Below are 19,388 nucleotides of genomic sequence, written 5' to 3' on the forward strand. Positions count from 1 at the left end.
ATCAAAGCTGTGCAGAAGTTTTTTTTTCTAACCTTTTTAAGCTAGTCTTCTGTCCAACAAAAAAGTCATAGAAAACTTATATTTTCGTATGAAAATGTTGTAAAACTTTGACAGATACTTTGTCTTCTAGTAAAATAATAGAACTGAAAAGAACAGGATATCTATATCCCACTCTACTAAACCCAAAAGATTGTTTTACACTTCACTTTGGAAAGCTGGGAATAAGTCAGTATTTAGGATCAGCCTAGCATGTGATAAACTCTGAACATAACTGGTTTTAACTTGATCTAATTGGGGGGAGTGTGGGGGGAGCAAGTTGGACTTGGATCTCATTGGCATCTTTAACAATTGATTGTATACATCACTGTACGTTCCCCCCACCCCCAAAGCAAAAGAGGAGCTTGGAGGTGGAACAGGATGGGCAAGGAACAGAGCTGCTGTTTGTTACTGAATCGATGCTGTACCTATGGATTCCAGCAGAAATGAGACGTTGCAAGCAGTTAACGAAATACTGGGAGGGGGTAAGGAGGAATTTGCTTTTGAAGCTGAATTAGCTCACGTTGCATGAATACAAAGAGAAGGAGAGGGACAAATTGTAACTAGAGAGAATATCAGTCGAACTAACAGTGTAGCTTGTGTGTCCAATATGTACATAAAGAAGTTGACTAGAGTCCTAGTAACCCCGTTTACAGGCATACTATTTAAAATAGTATGTCCAGTGTAGGTGTGTTAGTAACTTAAACACCTTCAGGTTTGGGGTGGGACTAATCATCTGAAAACTAGAAAAATTAGCTACTGCATCATGTTGCTGTTAAGGCTGCAATCCTGCACTGATGTGCTGCATTTGAATCCCTTATAACTTTATGGAGCCCTGCTGAAATCTTGTACATAAAAATGTGGTATGAAATCTGATTATTTTAGATGGTCAATTGTGGTGACTGAAGGGTAGATAGTCCGTGTTCTTTAGCTGCCTCTGCCTTGGGATGGGAAACACGTGCTGGGTGGGCAGGTTGTATCCAAGGAAGTTGCTATGGCTAAATGTGGCAAGGGGCTTAGTTAAGAAATCAGTCTATTTAAGTAGAAGATATGTGTAGACTTGGCTATGAAGAGTTGCATATCTGTAAGGTCTGAAGTGGATACTCTTTCCTGTGAAAGAGTAATTAATTTTGTCTTGTAAGGAACCTGTTCCTTATCTGGCCTAAACCAATACCTGGCACTTGTAAACATAAACCATAAAAGCTTATGGGCTTATTTTACAAAGGCACTTTCAGCAGAACTGTTGAACTTTTACTTACTTGGTGATGAGTTCCTCTTCTAGAAGAGAAATGCTGGTAGCAGTTTATTATTCAACAAGCCATCTTGTTCCCTTTCTTGGTTTCTTGACCACTCAGCTCTGCTGATGCTAGCTCTGTACTGTCCAGGCTCATTGTAAGAAGCTCAGCCTTGCAACAACAGTGCGAATAAATATATAAATGTGCCAAGATCCTCTTATTACTAAAATACATTGTTCTGTGAATTTAGAGCTGAACTCTGAAGACCTTATTTTGTGTTTGGGTTCCATGTGATCACAGTGCTTAGGCTGATGTGCGTCTGCCTGTATAATCTGTTTGCCAGCGTAGTCCTTAGCCTGTTCTTCAGTCATCTTTCTTAAAAAGAGATCCTTAAACTGAAATTAGTTGACCTGAGTTGAAGGAGCACAAACACCTTCAAAGTGATATTATTTAGTCTTATTTCTAAAGGAAACTTCAGTTTAAGCAATAATAGTGTCACACAAGTTTCTAGAGCATCAATATCTCATGAGCAGTTGGTTATAAGAGGAATATGGGCAGAAGCAGGCAAAGCAGATGGCAAAACAGTAGTTTAAAGCAGCATATATGCCTATCTGGGAGTCATGGTTTCATGAAATGTGTTGATCTATTGACTCTAACAAGGATTCTAGAAATGTAATGTGTGGGTTTGGATGATATCATATCTTATGTGTACTGCAGAGTATTCCAGATACAGCCATTTTAACCACCAGACTTTTAAGCACAAAGTTGCACTTCAGAAGGTAGTGACCCAGGGGGCTGAATCCTTAATCAGATATGGTTCATTAAAAAAACCAAAAAAAACCCCCAAAAACCCCAACTAATGGATTTAAAAAAAAATAATTAAAGAATTCCCAGCTCTACATGTTCCTGGTACTATTTCTGTCTCTGAACTGTGACTAGATTGACTATGTAATTCTGACCGGATTATTTGTCTTCCATACAAATCATTCTGTCTCCTGGATTATTTTTTTGTTGTAGTTTTACAGCATTACAAAATTGCTGACTTTCTTTTTGTTTCATTTTTGTGAGAGTGAAACAGCTGGTACTTTCTTAGTTTAAGTACCTGCAGACAAGATCATCAAATCCTATTACATGAAGCAGCGAAACAGTGAATTGTGAATGTTAGCTCACATACTGAGCTTTCCCTTCTTCTGATGCAGAGCAGCAGAGTCTTTCATTAGTGATCCTTACCCAAATATTCTCGAGGATGTGGCTCCTAACACATCTCTTCTGTTGAAAAGCTGTGATGATCACCAAGTTAATATTTACACTTGATTTAAAAATAAATAAAGCACAGAGTTCATCTATTATGTTTATTCCTGTTTCCTGTGTAACTTTCCAGTGTTGTTGTTCTAATGTTTTCTAATCTGAATACCCATATGTTGTTTCGCTTGTGTAGCTTTTAATGTGATGAAGAATGTAGTGCAGTTGTTTTGGTTTTGGTTTTTTGTTTTTTTTGGTTTTTTTTTTAACCTTCTTCATCCCCTTTAAGGAAAACTTGGCACCTATTATACTGTGACCTATTGTTCTAGCTCTACCTTCCGGAGGATTTCTTCTAATCCCCCTTCTCCTTTAAGCATGCAAAACATCTCTTTGTTCTAGCTCCTCTTGATATTTATCAGCCTTAATTGAGTTGAGGGAGTGGCTTCAGTCTTGTTCAAATGTGCCAGAAGGTGCTTCTATAAAATTTGGTATTAAAGAACTAAATTATCTATTAAAGGCCTGTAGAATTAAGGCTAAAGATATGCATTTGTACTGTAAACTATGATGTTGATTGAAAGTAATAGTCATCAAACATGACTGTTAGCTACTTCTGGCAGGAAGAGACTATTGAGCAAACTTGGCAGTGCAAGAGATCATGCGTGAGTGAAAATGGGATGAGCTAATTTGGCAATTGCATTTGGATTGTTAGGAAGGGTTCACCAAATTCTTTTGGACTGGAGAGAAGTGGTCATCATGTTCCCAGCTCATATTGGCAAAGAATCTGGTCTGTAGTCTGGAGGAAGAAAGTTAAAAAGCTAAGTTCAGCGCTGTTTATCACTAATAGGATGCAGTCCTAAAATTAATGGTTCGAGTGAAATTTGCTCAAGTGAAAATACTGCCACCACCCCCAGTTATTGGAAACATCTCCTCAGAAATCCCAAATTCACAAAGCATTGCACAAGGCTCTTGCTGAGTATTTGTATTTAAAGAGCGTCCTACTGTTTTTGGAAAGACTGACTTTTGGTTTTTTAATGGACATGCTAGCTAGAATGACATCACAGTATGTCCCAAAATCTGCAAAAATTGAATGGGAGAAAGCCTGTGTGACGCCCTTTTTAAAAACTCACCAGGAGGAGTTATTCTTACATCCACTGCATATTAGTATAGACGTATATTCTAGGTCAATGTGTGCTTCAGAGAGAACGATATTTTTTTTTTTTTAATTAATGTATTTCAGATGTATCATCTGCTTCAGTGGGGGACATAAGGTGACAATGCTGACTTGGCTTTGATCGTTACACTTTGCTGAAAATGAGACAGTTGGGCGTAGTTGGTCAAATGAGCTGTCCTGCCTGCTACTTGGGATCTGTTTGCAATGCACAAATCTGGTTAGTTAGCTACTCCTGTACCTTTAGGAGCCAAAACTTAATGCATACTCATATGTACTCATCCTCTGCAGTGAAAGCACTTTGTAGAAATGCTAAAATTGGAGCATCTTGATGTTCTTCCTAGCATCTGGAAACATGATCCTACAGTGAGTGAGCTTGAAAGACTTCACTGGTTCTGAATGAGCAGGACTCCAGTTTCATATGGTGTTTACTGGAATTGTATCTAATGCTGGTTGGCACAGTTGGAAAGTAAACTAAATTTGTTTTCAGGCTTTTTTAGCTAAGTCATGTGTGTATTTGTAGGTATATAAATGATGTGACTTCTTGAAAGTGTTTATCCTTTTCAAATTGCTTGGCAATTCCAGCAAAAGTCACGTAAACGTTGTAGGAGATTTCAGAGATATTTATCTTGAATTGTGGGCCAGAATGGTTGTGGGGAGCTTTGGGGGGCTGGGGGGAACATTTGTTTCTTCTAGTTTCCGAACTTGCTTGTGTTTCAGGGCTGACTTTATGGTTCATGTGAATCAGTCTAGTACTGTGGACTTCAGAGGAACATGCCAGTTTGCACTGGCTACCTAGATTTGGTTTGTAAATTTAATAATCATTTTACAACAATTTCTCTAGGTATTTGCACAGGCAAGTGTTTTGCTGAATTGTTACACCCAGTAATGCAACTGCAAATATGTTTCTTCAGATCACTGCTGTAGTGAGTGATATGAGGTGGGTGGGACAGCAGTGTCAAGGGGCTTCTACTTCCATAGCCTATTCTCATGGTCTTTTGAAACATGATGGTACTAGACACAAGTTGTCAGCATCCTGATGCATCTTAAAATAAGCAACAGCTGAAGCAGCTATAGGCTTGCACTGCATTTACAAGCTGTTTTTGAGCTGCTGCTGAGTTGCTGTGGAAACCAATGTTGAGCAGGACTGGGAGAGGACTGGAAAATAGACTTTTTTGTGAGAGCTTGACTAGTTTAAAACCCCATCCCCCGTTTTCAGAAGCTCCCTCTGAATTGCCATGGAGACAAGAAGAGTAGTGGAGTTTTGAGTCTTGTAAAAGTGTGAGCTATAAATATTTATTTGGTTAATAGCATATGCTTTCTGGATTGTCTCTGTTGGAATAAACTCTATGCTACACTGAACCTTTGCAAGCTGTGAATTGAAACTGTTCCTCTCTTCTGTGTGAGTAGAAAAAGAGGAGGCAAAAAACCCCCCAAACTTTGAAGGGAATTGAATTTTACATTTTGATTATTAATTATATAAAAATTAATTATAAATTTTTCCCCAGAATTTCCCACACCATCTCATGCAGTAATCTTTTGTTGGGACTGCTGAAAGCACTTGGGAGGCTGTTCCATTTATCTGGAGTTGTGTTTTGGTGTTCAGTTTCTTCAGAAAGGCTGACCTAAATAATCTCTTCCTTTCTTGTCCCATGCCACTTGATTTTTATTCCCTACTTTCTCCTCTACAAGCACTTCCAGTTTTGTGTTTCCAGGGCCAACTGTCCTTGGGGCTCTGCTCTGAAATGAATCATTAACATGATCTTAAACTCTTAGGACTACTACTGATAACTTTAGGTAATTGGTTCTGAAAACTTCAGTCTCTCATTACTTTTTCTTTCAAGATTTTTTTTTTTTTTTTTTGCTTAATTTGAAAGTTAAGAATAAAGGCACCATCAGCTCGTGTGCTAGCCTTCCAGATTGCACTAAACAGTATACACAAAGCTGAGGATTAACTCATTCTTAGGTTAGCAGTATAAATGAAAACGTCTTTGCTAGTCTGCTCTGTAGTTGAGGCATTTAACCCAAGAACTTCGTCCCCCTGTGAGACTGAGAGCTCCTCCAATCACCCAATACCAGCTTTTAATACAGGTAGAAATCCTGCTCTTAAGTCACTTTCTGGCAAAGCTTCTGTTCCCCTGTTTAAATAACTCCTGGCTGGATGAAAATGCAGTTCTGCATTCTGTTTCTCATGTGATTTCCATTACAAAGTTCGAGTTACTGAAGCTGATCAAAACCTACTTTCAGCAACAGATGAGTGTGAAGGATTGTTTTTATTTTTATGCTACATCTAAATAAAATAGCGCTTTTTTGTATTAGGCTCTAGACCTCTGGATATGTAATAAGTAGTAAATCCAAGAAAAACTATTGAACTTGAGCAGCTTGGCCATTTGAACACTGTCATTTTAGCCTAAGTTTTTGGGGTTTTTTTGTTTGTTTCTTTTCTTCTGAATCAACCTACTGCTAGTCAGGTTTTTCTGTTTGGAGGAACTACCCTAAAGTACACTTTAAGGTGACACCTTGCTTTGGTGCAATAGAGGTCCTGCAGGCAGGATACCTTAAAACTTAACTGGTTTGTCTTACTTGAGTGTCTGTAGATAATTTTTTATTATTATTTAACTGCTTTTGCTCTTAATTTGAGACCTTTTAATAAAAAAAGGTGGAGAGAGTATCTGCTGACTTCCCAGCAAGACACTTGATGTGTATGTTATATATCTAACCAGTCTACCATCTGGATGTTGGCCGTGTTATCAGCTTCAAATGTATAGCTCTGCTCAGGAGAGCAAACAGAGTGGAAGCTTACTCCATTGTGCATGGCTCTGAGCCTGGGCTGGAGGGGGTGAAAATGCCTTTGGGTTTTGGGGAAGTTATTTTGGTTTCACTGGGGGTGGGGGGAAGGTCAATTTTGTGTGTGTCAGATAGTCAGCTGTAGAGATGGAATTTAAATTTTGTAATAGCTGCTCTTCCAAAAGAGAAGCCAAACCAAATACTGGATTTAGCTGTTTTCTTCCCCCCACCACCCCAGCTCTTCCTTTGCTCCAAAAACCTAGTCCATTTCTCCATGAATAAAAGATTTGTCAGGAGTTAGGAGAGGGCTTATATAAAAGGAGGGGAGGTAAAGGTAGCGGGTATCTATGCGCACAAATTGTGGTTCATTACAAGGCTTTTCATGAGATTATTAATAAATCTCCATATGGAAGAGGCACTGCCTATAGAAGTTAAGCTGTGTTACGCTGCCAGTGAGCTTTTATTCCCTGCATCCCCCTATTCTTTGAACCTTCTGAATATCTAAAAGCCTGCTTCTTCTGCTGTATCTCTGTCATTCTCAAGAGTCAAGATGAAGATACTGCATTTCTAGTACTGTCTAAGGAGTGAAAATAACTAGCCATATTTTTTTTTCCTGATGCTTGAAAAACACTACCAGCATAGGTACACTAGAACAACTTCTTTGAAGTGCTGGGAAACCAGCAGTGCATCTGCTCATATTGAGGAACAGTTTTCCTTATAGTTGTAAGGACTAAAAACTTCCTTGTTAAAAGCAGTTTCTTCAAGCTGCTGGAAAAGCTTTTCCCATTTGCCACTGATGTAGGGTAGCACATGTGTACATAGTGTAGGATCCCTAGGTTTTCTTCCTTGATTAAAAACATCTGCAAGGTCTATGTCCTAATGAGCCAGTAAGAGTGCTAAAAATCTTGCCACGTATTTCACAGCATGTTAAGCTACTCTCAAGAGCTGTATGTGTTACAACCAGGTCTCAGAGACCTGCAGCGGCTCTGGGGTCTGAACAACTAAAACTTGCTGTGTTTAAGTCTAGCAGTTTCCAAAAACACAACAGAAGTGCTTCTGACAGCTACCACATAAGTAAAGGGGCGTGGCTGAGAAGTTCTTCAGGTTCCTTTTGTGTTTTAGATCCCTTTAGCTGGTCAGCCAGAAAATGTGCCTTCTCTCTTAGGTTACCATCCTTTATGCAGTCAGACCATGCCTATTAAAATACAAACTTGCTCTCCACATCTGGGCTTAGATGGGTTTATTATTCCGACCCTGCAGACCCCCCCTTCAGACTACTCCCTTATTTGTTTTCTGTGGCTGAAGATATGCAGGGTTGTTTTTTTGTGAATTTGATAAACTCTAGCCAAAGTAAATCCTGTTCTATTACTATTCTTTAAGATTCAAGAAATTTTGTAACTCAAGATAACTGAAAGACTGAAGTTGAACTTTTTTTCCTTTTTTTCCCCACGATGTGGGATAATTTCTTCTAGCCCTTGTCCAAAATTTGAAGTCTTAATGCCATGTTTATGTTAATGTTTCCTTAATGTAGCTGGGTTTACTCCAGTTATTTCAGGCTACGTTTTGGTGCCTAAATCACCAGTTTCGGAGATTGGTTAAGGATTCTGGCCAACACAGGAGACTCCTGCAGAGGCTGTGAATACTCCCAGTCTCTCTCCAGCATGTTTGCTGGAGGTTAGCATTTACCAAGCAGAACTGATGGAAGATGAAGGCTGCTTAAACACTGACCACTGACAGCAACATGGCTGGGAAGAGTGGTGGGTCTGAGCCCTGGCTGCCTGTTGTTAACTGTTGGAGTTAACGTAGTCTAGCATGCCAGTTCCATCATGAGCAGGGCTGGTAGCCTTTCGGTTTTAGCAACCACATCTTAGACTACGAAGAAGAATGGGAGTTAGTCGTGTGTGGTTTGTTTTGGTTTGGTTTTTTTTTTTAAGATGTTTCACAACTAATTCTGTCCAAAGGTAGATAGCTGCTTCTCCCCCTTCCCCATTTATGGACTATGTAAGCTATGGAGTACTTCTCTTAGGATAAAATATGGCAACAAGAGAGCCAAAACAGACATGAGTGTTTAGATGATGGGACTGTGGCAAAACTCTAGGTATCGTTTAAGTACCTCATGGTAGGTGGTTACATAGCTGAAAAGTCTGCATCAGCATCTAAGCATGTCGCTGATGATTTATCCTGAGGTGGTCACATGTCTGAAGGATGCTAATGCCAAACAGATGTCTGGTTTCCTATTCTCTTTCAAGGATTTCAGTAAGAGAACTGGCTTCATTATTGCTTTATTCTTGGGACATCAGACTTCCTAAACTTACAGTATCCTCTGAAATCCTTTGTTAAGCTTTGCTCTAGACCACCTGCTATTTAGAACTTGGCAAAACAAATACCACAAGACTGCTTTTACTTATAACTTTGTTTTGATTCTGTTCTCATGTAATTTCCTCCAGGCACACTGTTTCCTTTGATTTGGTTTGACTAATACGCTTTTCCTTAATGATTCCTCCAGCTAGTAGTATCAGTTTACAGCTGTGTGAGTGATTATCAAATGGAAAGTGTGTATTTTGGGGGTTTACTTCTAAACAAATGAAGTTACTGACATGTAAGAGTAGGGGTTTTTTTCAGTCTGTATAAAAGCATTTGATGAACAGAAAGTTTACTAGTACAGTAATATGTAATCTTTTCACTATTACTCTTTATATGGTGAATTAAAATCCAAAGCTTAAATCTTGGATTCTGAGTAATTGGCAGAGGCATTTCTAAAAGGACATTTTAAGGAAAAGATGCTCTAGCTTTAAAGACCCCTTCTGTCTTTCTGATTGATTGGAATATATAATGGTTTTAATTTGGTCAGCTATCTCTGTACCACCTTAAGTTACTGTTCAGACTCTACTGCTTCTTGAAGAGGGTCATCTATATGTGTGTGTTGTGTGTGTGAGGAGGAGGGCTGTGTGTATGTTGAACTTCTTTCTTTCTTTTTTCTGATTTATTTTGTACTTATTGCATAACAGGATATTTGTGTATTCTGTAAATCCCTTGACGCAAGGGGAAATACGGAAACTGCAATTGCAAGCTCCCAATACAAAGTATGCAATGTAATTTTGTGATAACTTCCATAGTGAGAAGTAAGTACCATGATCCTGCCCTGGAAGTCATAAAACATGTTTACTTATTGTGGCTTCTAGCTTATGAATACTTAGACCATGACAGTGAGCTGTGTGACATCTGTGTTAAAGAGAAGGAGAGAAATTTCCAGGTCCATGAAACAATGAATGTAATACAGTGGTGAATTGCATGCATTTGAGGTGTTTTGTGTCCAGACAGAGAAGGTTGATGTGCCAATAATTTATAAATTGCTTTACCCACACACTGGAGTCCTAGAAATGCTTCCTTCGTAAGTGTTATCAAGTGTTAGCTGCTGTCAGAGCCTCAGAACAAAATGTTCCTCCCCATCGTGAACACATGAAGGAAGATGTTATTTCAGTAGATAAACATGATTTGTTACCTGTTGGCATATAGGATATGGGGGTGGTTTCTGGTTCTAGAAACAACGTGGTTTGGGTAAAAGTCAAAAGGTAATTTTCTTTCCATAAATCTAAATAGGGCTTAATACATTAAAAAGAAAATGACTTAATGACTTCAGGCTTTATTCTAGACCAAGCTTAGACAAAAACAAGGAGATGGGCTCTGTATGGATATGCAAGAGTGTTGCAAAAATGAGTGGTTTAAACCGCTTAAAGAATCACTGTCAAGGGTATTAACAAAAATGATTTAATAGGAATTTATAAAAGCACAACTTCACAGAGTTTGATGGCAAGATTCACTCTATTACTTAATACATGGATGAAACAAAATCAAGTTAGAATAAAACTAGAATTATTTATACAGAGACCGAAGACGCAAAAGGGTAAGAGAGAAACATACAAGAAAAAATCAAGTTCGAATTGATTTTTCATGACTTGCACAGAGATCGGGGATGTGAAAAGGTAGGGGAGACCCTTCTGTTGAGTCATGAGGTTCAGAGAAGACACCCTTGCTTTCTAAACTCCTGATGGAGCTTAGGGGCAGCTGGATCCACTCCTAGTCCCAGACTTGATCAACAGTTTACGTCTAAAGGAATTATGTGTGTAAGAGCAGTCTGAGGTTCATTCACAGTTTGAGGTGGATCATAGGATTTAGAAAAGGCAATATTTATACTATACTTGCTATAGGATACCCGGGTTAATTCACACATGCATGCACACAGATACTAAGAGGGAGATTATATATATATATATAAAAATGAAGCAAAGGTAGACCTGTTAAAAATTCCCCTCGAGTTCAGTGAAAATATTCACATCAATTGTCTCAGCATTTTTCTCAATGGGCAAAGGGTTGAGCCTCAAGGAGCGAAGGATACCAGCCTAGGTGCCATCATCAGCTTTTGGTGATGGTCGTCCGATTTTTGCAAACTCTTGAGTTTGCAAGCTCTGAGAGGCGTCCCCCCCAGAGGGAGGTGCTGGTTGCAGCCTGCTGCAGTCCAGGAGAGCTCAAAGGGCCTCACTTAGGACGGCTGTTTACAGGTTCACGAGGTGATTGGCTTTAGTCTTCAGCAAATTACTGGAATTCCAGTTGCACTGGTACCATTTTCACATGAGCTGTGATCCAGATAAGGAAGGCTCCAAGGCTGTCAGGGAATAACCAAAACCAGATAAGGGATGCTCCAAGGCTGTCAGGAGATGACTAATATTCCTGCTCCCATATCCCCACCTCCACCAGGCAACAGGAGTCCTTGGTATGGTCAGTGCTGCTCCCCGCCTTAGCCATGCAAAAGTTCCTGGTACAGTCAAGGGACGCTTAACCGCCCAACTCATTACACAAATGCTAAGGCCTAATGGGAATTCCTGAGATCATAGAACAGCGCAGGAGGGGGAATGCACCACCACAAGGAGTAACGGTTACTTTGGGAGGTTCTGGAGAAGTGGTTCCTTCCTCTGGTTTCAACGGCGGGGGGTCATTTGGTTTTTTTTTTTATTTCTTTTTTAAAAGTTCAGCAGGAAAGTTTCCTTTCTTGATGGGGTGGAAAAAAATTTCCAAGCACTATTTGTAATGCAAATATTTTTTTCTATTTCAGTATTCTAAGGGTACGTAAATTGCATTGCTGGAATTGTCATCTTCACTTGTTACTTATTTTCATATTATAAATTTCTGCTCTATTTTAGGGTAACACAAAGGTGATGATAAAACATATGAAGGACAGGATAGTTGCACACAAATTTGGTAATGTGCATATATGAAAATTCACTTTACATTGCCAGGTGTGAAGCTGTATGCTCTTAGAAACAAGAAATGTTGGACATACATTTGGAAGCGGGGAAGGGGATGGTGAGGCATCTAGAAAGCAGCAACTCTGAAGAGTAATAGAGGGGTATGGGGTGCAGGTGCCCAGGCTCTGGCAGGGTGGCTGCAGGGCGGCCTCTGTGAGGAGAGGCCGGGGCTGCCCCGAGCCGGACACAGCCGGTTCCAGCCGGCTCCGACCAACCCACCGCAGGGCACGGCTGAGCCCCGCAGCCACCACGGCGGAGCCGCGGGGAAAGCCTGTGTAAGAAAGGGCAAAACGCTGCCCGGCTGTGAGGGGAAAAGTGTGAGAAACAGCCCTGCGGGCACCGAGGGGAGAGGGGCAGGAACCCCTGCAGCCTGTGGAGAAACCACTGTGGAGCAGGTATTGTCCTGCGGCGCATGGAGGACCACGCTGGAGCAGATGTCCACACTGCAGCCCATGGAGGATCCCACACCAGAGCAAGTGGATATGCTTTGAAGGAAGCTGAAGTGCATGGAGGATCCATGTTGGAGCAGGTTCCTGACAGTAATTGTGGCCAACGGAGAGGAGCCCACACTGGAGCAGGGGAAAAGTGTGCGGAGGAGGGAGCAGCAGAGGGGAGCTGTTATGGACTGACCGCAACCCTTATTCCTCACAACTGCTGCACTTACCATATTTTTAATTGGCAATAAATTTAATTAATTTTCCTGAAGTTGAGTCTGTTTTGCCTGTGGTGGTAATTGCTAAGTGATCTCCCTGTCTTTCTCTTGACCCATGAGCTTTTTAATTTTATTTTCTTCCCTGTCATTTTAGAGGAGAGGAAGTGAGAGAGTGGCTGGGTGGGTGTCTGACAGTTGGCCAAGGTCAACGCATCACAACAGGATACAGTGAATGAGTAACTGAACTTTTGCTACAGTGCCAGGGACTCAAATACCTATTCTGACTCTTGCTCCATTACTCAAGGCAATAGTTACAGATACCAATAGAACTGCAATCTGTGTTTTTAAAGAATGCTGAAAAAAACCTAGAAAATTATGGAGGGAAAGGGTTGTAGGAGCAGTTTGGATGGAGAATTCCCTCTGTAGTGCCAGACTTGAACAATAAGGAATGATCTTTAATGGAGAAGAAAGCCATGATGGTGTATGGGACGAGTACTGTTTAAGATCTTCATCAATGATATAGACAGTGGGATTGAGCGCACCCTCAGCAAGTTTGCAGACGACACCAAGCTGAGTGGTGTGGTTGACACAGGGTTGATGAAGGGATTGAGAGCAGCCCTGAGGAGAAGGACTTTGAGGTACTGTTGGATGAAAAGCTGGACATGAGTAGACGATGTGTACTTGCAGCCCAGAAAGCCAACTGTATCCTGGGCCACAGTTAAAGAACAGTGGCCAGCAGGTCAAGGGAGGTGATTCTGTCCCTCTACTCTGCCCTGGTGAGACCCCACCTGGAGTACCGCATCCAGCTTTGGGGTCCTCAGCACAAGAAAGACATGGACCTGTTGGAGCAGGTCCAGAGGAGGGCCACAAAAATGATCAGAGGGCTGGAGCACTTCTCCTTTGAAGACAGGCTGAGAGAGTTGGGGATGTTCAGCCTAGAGAAGAGAGGGCTCCAGGGAGACCTTATTGTGACCTTTTAGTACTTAAAGGGGGCTTACAAGAAAGATGGGGACGAACATTTTAGTACAGTCTGTTGCAATAGGACAAGGGGTAATGGTTTTAAACTAAAAGAGGCCAGATTTAGACTAGATATAAGGAAGAAATTTTTTACAGTGAGGATGGCGTAACACTGGAACAGGTTGCCCAGAGAGGTTGTAGATGCCCCATCCCTGGAAATATTCAAGGTCAGGTTGGATGGGGCTTTGAATAACCTGATCTAGTTGAAGATGACCCTGCTCGTTGCAGGGGAGTTCGACCACGTGACCTTTAAAGGTCCGTTCCAACCCAAACCATTCTATGATGGTACCTTCATACAAAGAAAACAGCATGCTAACTCAGAGCTGTGAGAACCCATAGCTGAAAGCCCAAATGGACTCACTCAAGTGAGAAATGAGGCACACACTTCAACAGAAGTAATCAACTGTCAAAAGAAAACAATAAGAAGCAAAAGATTCTTGATCTGTTCATGTCTTCAGATCAAGACTGGAGATCCATCTGCTAGGCTGTGTGCAACTCTTCCCCCTTTAGGCAGGGGAAAGGGAAATTAATTCTTTAGGGATGAACAAAGGAGGTCTGTGTACGTGAGAGAGGTAAGTAGCAAGATTAGACTAAAAGGAGTGAAGCAAGACTAGTTCCTATCATTCAAAAGAACATTATGCTTTTAAACAAGCCATGTTTCTAAATATTGTTGATAGGGAGAGGGGCTCAGTTCTTGTTCATACCCTCTGTAGCAATTGTTCTGTTGGCTGCTGCGGGTGGAGGAAATGGCTGCACTAGAAGTGTCCATGGTGTCTTCAAAACTGGTCCTAAACCAAAGGGAACTTGAGATGCTTTTAGAAGAAAAAAAGTTAATGTAAACCAGTGTAAACAACCGTATTTAGCTGTTCTTAAGCACTTGGTAGTCTTGTAGCCCGCCATGAAGTAATCGGAATAACTGTGACCAACTCTTGGGCCTTGCGGAATGCTTCTGAATTATGAGGGAACACAGTGGAGTCCTTTCCTGGGAGGAGAGCAGCTCTTAAGAGAGGATGTGTAGTGAGGTGCGGTGAGGGAGGAGGTAGCTGGGTGGGGGTTGATATAGGACTAGTGGTTACTTCACTTGTTCTCTCTGGAATTTCAGTATTCCCAAGACAAGAGATATCCAAGAATGTATGGGTTTTTTTCTCTTTGATACAAAACTATAGAAATGTTGACTAATGTTTTCCCTCTCATTTCAACAAGAATTTGAGGTAACCGCCAATTACTGCATGCATTTTTTTACCCTGTAGAAGCTGTACATGGTATTCTCCAGTAAACATGCCTGCCTTGTAATAGGAATACAATGGAAAATACACTGACGGATTAATACAAGTCTCCCCAATTAGAAACAGGCTGAGACATTACCCTAGTGTAAAACAACACCTACTGTTTATATAGCACTTCTCACATGTAAATATTATCATGCTATTGTAAAAGAGAAATATTACTGGTTTTTACAGGTGCCAGGGCATGGAGAGGAAAAGATGAATTGTTCAAGGCCACCTACATGGCCAGCCCTGGTCTAGCTCTTAGTACCGTGCTCTGTCTAGCAGACAATATCTAATCTGTCCAGTGTAAGGAGGTCTTGAAAAACTTGCTTGTAGCTGTGAAGCACATATGGAATTACAAGTGTTTATTGCTGAATTGTCTTTTTTTTTTTTCTGTCCCCTTGCAGATTGTAGAGTGTCTGGAATTTCCATTGAAACGGATAACAAAAACGTAAAAGCAGAGGAGTTTAAGGGTACTGTATGGGCATTGCTGTGATTATTTTTAATATATACACAATACACGCAAACTATGTACACAGAAGCTGTGCAGCTGTTAAGATTGTCTTCCTCTTTCCTGAAGGGTCCTGCTTCTACTCTCTCCATTGAGTCTTTGTGTAATCTTGGTCTTGTCCCCGTTTTCTCTTAGTTGATGTGGGCTTGGACTAGACGCTCCCCAGAGGTCCATTTCAACCTCACCTATTCTGTGATTCTGTGACTTGTTTGTGAGTCCTGGTAGCTCACTCTGTAAATTCTGCCTGGTTTTCTTGCACCCAAAATAATGGGAACTGATAGAAAGGAGAAGCATTAATTAACTTACAAGACAGAGAAGTGAGGGACTAGAGAGAGAACAACTGTAAGTCAGCTAGTTGTCAATAACTATAATTTAATGGCTATTTTTAATTGTTAGTAACGATAATGGCTGTTTATATATGTATATGTCATATGTAAAATGACAAATGACTTCCAATAATTTGCTAGAGAAGTTAAGGAGGCAGGGAGAAAAACCTGATGTTTGCTGGGTAGATGAGAAAGGGATCCTAGTAGTGTGTAGATGAGATATGTGGCGGGTTTTGTTTGTTTGTTGGGTTTGGTTGGAATGGAGAGAGATGGGAATTTGGGAACTGAAAGAACTGTTTGCTGAACTTTAGGTTTTATTCATCTGTTTTGAGGTAATAATAAAATATTTTGGAGGTCTCTAAAGCTGTTAGCTGGGCTCCTGTCAAGTATTCTTGTAATTTTGGGGGAAGAAACTCTTAATACATTTAGAGCTCAGGACAGGCAAGAGGAGAGAGAAGCTCTTCAGGTCGTATTAAAGCTTGATTAGGTTCTGTCTTTTTATATGATATATGGCTTGCATTTTGTTCTTTTGTTATCAGTTTATGATAGAGTGAGATCAGTTTAACATAGCTCAGATGCCATGCTGAGTTCTTTTTGTGTAGCAGCACTAAGCAAATGGCAGGGGCTGATAGATGTAGCTCTTCAGCTGAATGCAGCTGATCTGAAATGCATTTTCCTTTTCTTCTCCAACTCCTGTTACTGTAGAGGAGGGTGGTCAGTCACTGGAACAGGCTCCCCAGGGAAGTGGTCATGGCACCAAGCCTGTCAGAGTTTAGTATGGGAAAAAGCAGGAGAGGGGAACTATAACTAAGGAGGGTTTTATTATGTTGTATCTGCATGCACTCCCTTTCTTCCATTCTGTTCCCTTTCTCCAAATAAGATTAGTGGGAGGGCATCGATGCTAGCTTTTTCTGAAATGAAAAAATGTGGCATGCAAGAAAGGGGCAGCTCATTCAAGACGGAGGTGACTTGTTCAGCTGAGAACACTTCAGCTGAGCCGTCTCTATGTCAACTAATATAGACCAGCTCATGAGACCAGCCAACTGTCACAAGGTCAGTAGCAAAAGCAAGTTGGGCTTGAATGATGGTTTTTCTTTGTTAGAAAGATACAAAAACAAAATGGAAAGGAAACTTTAGCAAATCTTAAGATTCAGGAAGCCTCCACCCATCCACTCAACCTGAAGTCAGGAACCTCGGGCTTCCTGAGGGCACAGCATGTTTTTCGAAGCAGCCAGTGTGTATGCAACATGTTTCTGGCAAAGAATGCCCTCCTGCCTCAATTTTTCTTTCGAGTCTGGACATTTTTTCGCCTATGAGAGATCACCAAGGCTACCAGTATGGCCCCTTGGAAGCTTTTTGTTTCCCTACAGAACAGACCTGGGAAATCAGACTCTTAAGGGTGAGTGGGTAGATCTGTCATTAGCTCTTAATTGCCCTTCAGCCTTGTTTGCTGAGACTGGAAGCAAGCCTGCTGGTAAATGCAGATTGACTGTATGTTTGAGCAGTGGATGTTTGTCTCCTGAAAGCTAGATAGGCATGGCCAAAACTGTAAAGGCTTTTGATCCTTGATACTCTGACCTATATTGGAAGATAAGCAGCCTAAAGGTGGCAAGACCAATATTGTATTTGTTTCTTTTACAGAAATTTCTGGGAGATACTAAATTTTACTTCATTAATAGATTTGGAGCCAGTCAGATATGTGGTTGGATTCTTTCCTCTGATGTTGTCTCCCAACAGTTCTTATTAATACCTTGACTTAAGAGTTATGTACTGGGGAAAAAAAAAAAAGTAAAAAAGTATATATATATTTCAGCATGCTGTTCCATGCACAATGGAACTACTGAAACACTGAGTTTGTCCCAAAAACTCACCTATACAGTTTGTAATGTCTTCTCTCCCTCTTTAGTTCCCCCATAATAACTATAGGCTTGACCATAGACCACAATTACTATGATGCAAGCTACATATTAGTGATGGTGTATGCTGATGTCCTGCTGTGAGGGAGGAAAAAAGAACAGTTGAGCTCCCAGTATGACCTGTTCCTCATTAGGAGCACTAATTTTGGTTTGTTTCCTACCCAGTTATGGCAACTTTAGCAATAATCAGTTACTTGAAATCTCAGCCTCTCTGTGAAATTTGGTTGGTGATGCCCACTATACATAAGTCAGGGAAACTTGAGTGGACAAACAGAAAGTGAACAATTGTATGAACTTTCTTTTCTCAAGAACTCAACAGAAATAAGAGGTAACTGCCAAGGGATGTTATGAGCAGCCTCTGCCGCCAGCAGCTCCAGAGGCCTGGGGGTTCCTTCTTCCTGGCCACTGGAGCCCAGCCCAGTGCGCCTGGAGACCTGGGGGTCTTTATCCCAGGCCGATGGACACAGCTGCTGCTTTCCTCCTGTTTGCAGGTTCAACCAGTAGCAAGGCTGCATGTGTGTCTCAGGGATGCACGCGTGTGTGTGCACACCCACACATACTCACACTCGCAACACTGGCACTGCCAGCTACACAGACTGCCACAGACAAGGTGCTGCCTTCAACAGCACCCATGTATAATGCTGCCTAGGCTCACATAAAGCATGAAGTATAGACAGCTGAGCTTCCTTCCTCTTCTCTGGCTGGTGGAGATTGAAGTTCAGTGGTGAAAGACCTCACACAACACTATAGATGCACAAGCGTGTTCTTGGATCCCCTGAGTACCATAACAGCCCCTTTGCCCGTCTGCTACCCCTGCCCTACTCATCAGCTCACCCAGCTTGAAGTTTGCTAGTGAATTACACCTCCAGGCACACCAGGTTTAGGGAAGATACAAACGCTGCACACGCACCACACACCCCCACTTCCAGAAGCCAGCACCACAAGCCCAGGGGTGCCTACACCCCCAGTTGGTGGCCCTAAGTTTACTCAAGCTAGCATTCCAGGCACACGTGCTGTGAAACTCACCAACACACACTCCCAACATCTGAGGCCCCTCCAGCTACTGATGCAGAGTCTCTCACTCGCTCCAGTTGCCCACACCACAGTCTGATTAGTGTGTTTGGAGACTGATGGTCTTTGTCATTGTCTCTGTTAGTCCCTGTCTGTCATGTTTGTGTCTCTGTGTTTTTGTTTGTTACTGCCCCCTTTACTCGTTACCACTTTTGCATTGAAAAGGTCCTTGATTGGGAAACCTTAATGAAGCAGACTCTCACCTTCCACATACCCTAACAATAACTAATGTGAAATTGTAACTAAATACATAAGTTACGTAGGAGAATATTTAACCGTCTTACTGGTATGTTTTCCATCTGCATTAAGTTACACATTTAAACAGTTAAACTATTGATACTGAATTCAGAATGGTAATTCACAAAATATTGCTGATAACAGGGTCAGAGTCCTTTTTTAATGGTGGTCTGCTCACTGATGAAAATATTTAAACCTAAAATGAGGGTAGTAATACAGAATCTGTGCCCATCCAACATGGGAATATCTAGTCCCCAACATCTGAAGTTTGATCCAAAGGCCACTGAAGTATGGGAAAATTACTAGTTTCTGTTTCCCCATTGTCTTTATGTAAATCTGGAGAAGGTCTGATGACATCACTTTGAGAAGTAGATCTGGCCCTTGCTGACTGCTCAAGTTCTTTTAAAGGGGGAATATTAATTTCATGGAGCCTGAATGTGTACCAAACACAATGCTAAAGTCTCTAATTTTCTCTTTCGTGTTCTTCCCCCTCTCCCCCCCAGAGGCTATTCTTAGTTGCAAGCACAAATTTTCAAAAGGGATGAGCTTAAGAATAGAATGGAAGAAAATCCAGTCTCAAGGAGTCTCATTTGTGTACTACAATGGTGAATTTACAGGT

General features: G+C 41.2%; 1 protein-coding gene across 5 annotated transcripts in view; it reads left to right on the top strand.

Moving 5' to 3' along the window:
- Positions 1 to 19,388, top strand: part of JAM2 (junctional adhesion molecule 2) — a 40,257-nt gene that overhangs the window by 9,472 nt on the left and 11,397 nt on the right. For 4 of the 5 annotated variants that reach the window (XM_030021133.1, XM_030021130.1, XM_030021132.1 and 1 more), the window contains exons 2-3: positions 15,116 to 15,181; positions 19,273 to 19,386. In XM_030021133.1, the coding sequence (XP_029876993.1) occupies positions 15,116 to 15,181; positions 19,273 to 19,386 (180 nt within the window). Of the gene's footprint in view, positions 1 to 451; positions 522 to 15,115; positions 15,182 to 19,272; positions 19,387 to 19,388 lie in introns of those variants that run through there. The other variant, XM_030021131.2, reaches the window with a different exon arrangement.

The sequence above is a fragment of the Aquila chrysaetos genome, chromosome 7 (assembly GCF_900496995.4).
Source record: "Aquila chrysaetos chrysaetos chromosome 7, bAquChr1.4, whole genome shotgun sequence".
Lineage (NCBI taxonomy): Eukaryota > Metazoa > Chordata > Aves > Accipitriformes > Accipitridae > Aquila > Aquila chrysaetos.